The following is a 6,448-nucleotide window of genomic DNA, read 5'->3' as shown; positions in this document are numbered from 1 at the left end:
TTAGAGCCGCAGAGCCCTGGCCATGGCCACGCCCAGGTTCACGGCCAGCACTCGAGGGCAGGCCTTGCAGGTGCCGTGGGACTCGGGGGCTGAGCACCGTGGGGCCCAGGCTGGCGGACAGCAGTGGTCCGAGCGGAGGGTAGAGCGGGCCCTTCTCACCGATGCAGGAGGAGTCTGTGCCTGGAGGGAGGCCACGGGGCACCGAGTGTCCCCAGCGGCGGTCTAGAGGTCAGAGACCGATTTCACAGCCCCTCGAGGAAGGCCAGTCCCAGAGCCAGAGGCAGGACGGGGAGAAGGGCCGCTGGAGGACACAGCCCCCCACCACGGAGGGGCTTCGGCAGAGGCCTGTGCTGCAGGGGTCCGGACACTGCCTCGGCCACCCTGTCGCAGAGCACCAGGGGCGCTTGGTAGGACGTGGGGCGCTTCTCCGGGGTGTTAGGACTTGACCCGTCCGTAGGCCTTTGTCCGATGAAGAGCAGGCTTTGCCCGAGGGGGTCTAGCTCCATCTTGAAAAGCTCGTACTCCACGTGGGGGAGCCTGATGCCCAGCGGTAGACACCCATTGGTGGCTGTGACGTCCCGCTCCGTTCCCAGGGACCAGGCCCCCGCACCCCCGCAGCTGCTCGGTTCAGAGAAGTTGAGCATGGCCGTGGTGACCTGGTCCATGGGAGTCACTCGGGCCCGCGTGACCTGAAACACCAGTTCGGTGCCGCCGAGGACCTTGCTAGAGGGCCTGCCCCTGGTGTAGCGGCCCGCGGCGTAGACCGTGAAGGTGGGCTGGCGGCAGGCGGGGTCTGAGAAGTGGCGGTAATACCCTTCCCAGGAGCGGTTGTGCCCATGGAAGGTGAAGAGCCTGGTGAGGAACAGCACGGCGGGGCGCACCTCGCACCCGGGGCTGACCCACCGGCCCCCCAGGCGCAGGGGCAGGGCCGCCTGGGGGGGCAGCACGGGCGGGTGGTGCTCGTCAGAGCGCGCGATGAGGCCGCACGCCGGGCAGGGGCGGGCGTGGTGCTGGCAGGAGACAAACAGAAACGGGACAGCGATCGTCCGGGCTGCACGAGGAGTCGAGGTGCGGGCGGGAGTGGGGCTCTCATGGGGTCCCGCCCGTGGGTCACTCCCCGCCTCCCACCGCAATGGCCACTTTGCTCTTGTTGGATCTCAGGAAAGTCCTCCCTCTTCTGGGCCTGTGCACCTGCTGGCCCTCTACCTGGCAAATCCCCCCACATGGGGCCTGGTGGGCTGCTTCCGGTCTGGGTCTCGGCTCAGTGAGGCCTTAGCGAGAACTCTGCAGATCACAGACCTGTCACTTCCTGCCTCCTCTTCTCTCCACCCCTCTGCCTCGCTGGATGGTAGGCTCCCCAGGCCGGGAGGCCCCTGTGGCTCCTTCGTCCAGCCCCAGGGCCTAGCTCATAGCAGCCCCATGCCGATGGGATGAATGGGTGGAAAGATGAAGGAGAGACGCCCTGGGGTCTGGAAGGGGCCTTTTCCACACCCATCCTGCTTGGTCCTGGGAGTCGACCATTCAAGGTTATTGCCCTTCTCCTGGCCCACTGTGACTCCCCCATCCCCTGAGCCCAAGCGCCAGGTGTTGGGCTCAGCCCTCCTCGGGCAAGTGTTACGTGTCCTGGCCGAAGATGCTGGGCCTCAGTGGGCCCGGCAGCCTGCCACATCTCCAGCCCGGAAGTGGTGGAGACAGGCTAGAATGTGCCGCCTGGTGCCCCTTCCGCATCCCCTCCGTACTGAGAGCTTCAGTGCTCTCACAGAGGTGCCTTCCCCACCTTGGGTGGAGAAGAGAGGCTCTTCTAGCTCCAAGAACCTCTCCCGGGGAAGGTGAGCGTCGTTCCCTCACTGCCTTGGAGAGTGCACGTGGTGACAGGGACAAAGTCCCACTAAAATACTCCTGCACGTCCCCGCCCCCCCCCCCCCCCCTTTAGAGTCTGCCCTGAGGAGGTAGTGGGAAAGAGATGGCACACAGAGATGTTCACTGTAGTATTATTTATGACGGGGAAACCAGCGGCCCTCCAGTGGCCAGCTACGGCCTCGGCCCCGGTTGTCCCAGGCTGCGCATCGGCTTTGCCTTTTCTGTGGCCTTATTTACAGTTGTCCGTGCTTTCCGGAGTCACGGAGCCGGGCTTACCATGAAGCACGTCAATGGGGAACAGATGCCAAACCAAAGTGTGTGGGTGTAATCAGTCTGCATTTTGGAGGGAAAAAGCTCAACGGAGGCCAAAAGGAACCAGATAGAGACATCTTGGTGTGGTTTTTTTTGTTTTGTTTTGTTTTGTTTTTGTTTTGTTTTGTGTTTTGAAAGGGAGCTGTTGCCCAGAATTCAGTCCAGAGCATCCCTCTGAAAGGTAAACGTCCTGGGAACAACGGCTTGTCCAAGCAAGGTTGATGTGGGAACTAGCAGACGTGCCCCGCTTTTGCTATTCGAGAAGGAAACCCCAGGCCGGGGGCGCAGGCAGGACGGGCAAGGGCAAAGAGGGGCATTTGGAGAGCCCAGTCAGGAAATCAGCTCCGTTTTTTCTTTTCCTTGCAAAAAACAAAAGATTTCTGCAGATTGCTGTTGGGTGAGACAAGTGGCATTCGGGATTTTTTTGTCTAGAAAGAAAGTATCGGAGGACTAAGAAACTATTTGTTTTCTTTTTCAGTTCGTCACATATTCAGCTCTTATTTTTGTCTGTGATGAACCTAAACTTGCCTTGATTTCCATAATATGGAAGATTATATTATTTTTGGTTTGGGGGATTTTGACTCGAGGACAGAGGCCTCGAAGGCATTTTGAAATGCTAGTAAATGGGTCCAAAATTGTGATGGGAAGAAATGAGCCGGCTGGGTGGTAAGCTGGAGAGCTGGTAATTGGCAGTCTGGCTGATCAGAGTCTAATTTAGGCATTTTAACCCACATTCTGACTGTTGTCACACTGATGTGTATTGACAGAGCAGAAGGCCTTACATCAAAATAATACCAGGGCTGTCCTCCCCACCTCGCCCCCTCTCCTGTAGGCAGGACATTTGAGATCCTAGTTGGTGATTCGGGCAGGGCAAGTGGCTTTCTGCATAACAGAAACAAACTGAGAGCTAGTGAGCCTTTCAGGTGAGAGATGAGCGAGAACAGGCATCTCCTCCTCCGATGTGTTCGAGGGGGATGAAAGACGAAAACGCTTTCTGGCGTCATTCTGCAGGGGTCCGGAGATGCACGTGTTAATAAGCAAGGCCCCAGCCAGCAGAATTCACACTTGCGTGGGAGCCAAACTCTTACTGGTTCAAACCTGTTACATAAAGTTATTTCTCGAACAGCACATAACAGTTTCTAATTAACCCCCAGAGGTGACACCAGGCTTAGATGATTTTGGTTGAGTGTTGGCTGATTGATTAGGATTCTACATCCAGGCAGTGAATTTGGGGATCAAATTGGTTTTAAATTAACTTCTAAAAATGTTCATGTTTACCATCTGGTTTGGGTCATGGACAACGCTCGGACCCTGGAGGTAATGACTGATTCGTTACTTGGGAGTTTATATGCAGCATTTTCTTCTCTGAAATTATGTCTCTCTCTCTCTCCCCCCCCTTTTTTTTCCCGGGGGAGGGGGCAGTTGCTGAGCAGGTATTTAATTTAATGTGCGCACATCTGGCACTGCTCCTCTCTGCCCACATTCCTGCTCTGCTGCTCGATCGCAGGGCGGGCTGCGTCGGCCACGCTGGCTGGTCAGGCAGCAGGAGGGCAGAGGTCTGCAGCCCCAGAGCCCTGCGTGGGGAGACATGAAAACTGTCATCCGCTGCACCCCAGAGGTCCATCCTGTCCATGTTCTGAGCAGTTTGCCCTCCTCATGAGGGGGTGGGTGCCTGTCATCACCCGCTGCCAGCACCTTCTCCTCTCTAAGTAGGATTAACGTCAGACCAGCCTAGAACATTGGTTGCCAAAAAGAGCATAATTTTGAGGTCATGGAAAGAACTCAGGCTGATTTTCTGATTATGAGGACTCCTGTGCTGCTTCTCTGCTCCCCAGAGGAGGGGGTGGGAGAGGAGAAGAGGGCAGCGGGGCTCATCCCTAGTACGCTTCTTTGGGGTCCTTTGACAAGCAGCTGCTCCCAGAGGTGAGAAATTGCCCATCTGGTTTAGTTCCTTGAGTACTGAGTACACAGTAGGCACTCAATACTTGATGAATGACCTGAGGGTTGCCCAAGGGCTCACTTGATAGGGGCTCCTGAACTCATGCCTCCAGTCTGTTCATCCTCACTTTTGAAAAATATTCCTGGGTTACCTAGTAGAGACATTCTTCTCACGGCATCCTACCTTGACTTCAGTTTCAAGAAACCCCAACTGATAAAAGTTAACTTGTAATTGTGGGTGTCGGCAAAGAAGCCCTGCAATTTCTGGAACCTCTGGCTTTGTTTCCTGTCTCCTAGTAACAATGTTGCCGATACTGGGAACATGTTTGCACTCAATTAGGGAGAATAAAGGTTCCTGTGTCACAAATTAATGCTGTAAGACTTGGGTAGCTGTTTTAATAGAATTGGTTTCTGTTAAAATTCGCTGTTTAATTGATGCTTCTGCAAACATTTTCCTGGGGGTGGGATGGTGTGGTGGTCCCAAGTCTTCAACCAACTGCACTGGAGAAGTCCTGAGCCTCCATGCCTCGAGGGCCAGGCTCTATGCCACGTGCCCAGAGTACGTCTCACACATGTGAAGAGCGGAGTCTTTCTGCCTATGTGCCTGTCAGGCAGAGAAGGGCTACCAGGTCTCCCCCGAATGGGGGCAGTGTGCTGTGATCACTTAATTTAAAATCTAGGTTAAGGACCTCAAGTGAAATTCACATGGGAGCTGGGGTGGGGGAAGTACATCTCCCTTCACAGGGCAGCCTCCTGCCCGGAGGGCAGTCCGGGGGCCATCTGGGAGCCTGTTGGAAATGCAGAGTCCCAGGCCCCACCCCAGACCCCCAGGACCTGACTGCATTCTCAGAAGATGCTCAGGTGATGGCATCTTGAGAACAGGGGCCGAGGAGTGCTGCTTTACCCGGCATTAGTGTGAATGGGTACACTCAGCATCTCTGGCTCCAGACACCAAAGAGGTGCCCGCGGGGCTCTTGGGGTCACCTTCTCTGGGTTCTGTGGCCGTCCAGCAGAGCCCTGGAGGAGGACTGACCTCTCCTGCATTCATTCGCTAAGCTTTATTGGCCCCCACTGTGTGCCAGACCCTGGGCCGTGTATAGGGATCCAGGAGAGGACAGGGCCCCACCCGTGCAGAGTCTACTGCTAGAGAAGCTGGCAACTAACAAGTAAACAAACCATGCAGCTGCGGGGAGCTGAGTGCTGGAAAATGTGCAGAGTGGGGATTGGCAGGAATAGCTGATCTGAGAACTGAGACACACCTGCCCAAGTGCCCAGCACGAGCAGAAGAGGACCCTGTGGGGACCACAAGAAGGATGTCAGGAGGACCAGGCACAGACAAGCTGAGCAGCGGTTCCTTTGGAAAAAGCCAGCCCTGTACAGACCTGTCTCAAGCAGAGGGAACAGCATGTGCAAATGCCCTGAGGCCAGCAGGCCAGCAGGGGGGTACAGAGAGGGTCTGAGGCAGGGACCAGACCATAGAGGGCCCGCTGGGTTGGGGCCCAGAGCTCGCCCTCCCAGGGCCCCAGACTCACCAGGGCACTCTGCAGCGGGCGCTGGTAGCCCGTGGGCCGGTAGTGCCGCCTCTCCCCTCGGTCGGTGTGGATGTCCCCCAGGTAGAGCTCCTCCACCAGCCGGGGCCCAGCCCGAGGCTGCGGCTGCAGGTGCCGCAGCACGCGGACCAGGCTGAGCTCGTGCATGGTGAAGCCCAGGGCTTCCGTGCAGTCCTGCTTGGCCCGGGCACTCAGCAGCTCGTACAGGGCCCCGGGGAGCCAGGCCCGGGCTGGGGGCAGCCGCTGGGCACAGTCCTGGCCCGCCCGGGTCTGGTTGAGGCTCCTGGTGACATCGAGCAGGCCGTGGCGGCTGTGAAAGACGATGCCCACCTTGTGCAGGTGGTAGTCGGCCTCGGTGGCCCCCCGGGTGACCCAGGAGGCCCGGCGCAGACGGACTTTGCCCTTGATGAGCAGGGAGTGGGCAGGCTCCCGGCAGAAAGGGTCCCTGTAGTAGAACTGGTAGGCTCGGAAGAGGCGGTTAGGGTAGAAGGTGTAGGAGCGGGTGAGGAACTCGGGTCCCGGGCGCACCTCGCAGCTGTCGGAGAGAGAGAGAGAGAGAGAGAGAGAGAGATGGGGGTTGGGCGGAGCAGGGAGAGCCTGCACGGTGAGCCCCTCTCCCTCTGGGCTGGACTCCTGATCCCACAGCCTCTATTTCAGACCTCAGTCCAGAGCTGGGCCCTGACAAGCCTCGGTTTCCCTAATTGGTCTCAGCCACCCACTTTGAAGCCAAGGGCCTTTCACTTGCCTTGTGGCCTCCACAAAAGCCTTCTTCTACTTCCTCCGATCCT

The 6,448-nt window shown here is 57.5% G+C and overlaps 1 protein-coding gene across 1 annotated transcript in view; it reads right to left on the bottom strand.

Moving 5' to 3' along the window:
• Positions 1 to 242: 242 nt before the first annotated feature.
• The window catches only part of APCDD1L (APC down-regulated 1 like), a gene marked incomplete at both ends in the record, with an annotated part of 49,597 nt that continues 43,391 nt past the window's right edge, over positions 243 to 6,448 (bottom strand). The window contains 2 exons of the mRNA XM_080814364.1: positions 243 to 1,010; positions 5,643 to 6,195. Coding sequence (XP_080670490.1) covers positions 243 to 1,010; positions 5,643 to 6,195 — 1,321 coding nt within the window. The remainder of the gene's footprint in view (positions 1,011 to 5,642; positions 6,196 to 6,448) is intronic.

This window comes from Martes martes (genome assembly GCF_963455335.1).
Source record: "Martes martes genome assembly, chromosome: 9".
Taxonomy (NCBI): domain Eukaryota; kingdom Metazoa; phylum Chordata; class Mammalia; order Carnivora; family Mustelidae; genus Martes; species Martes martes.
Note: the sequence above shows the minus strand (reverse complement) of the source record. Positions and strands in the feature narration are given on the sequence as shown.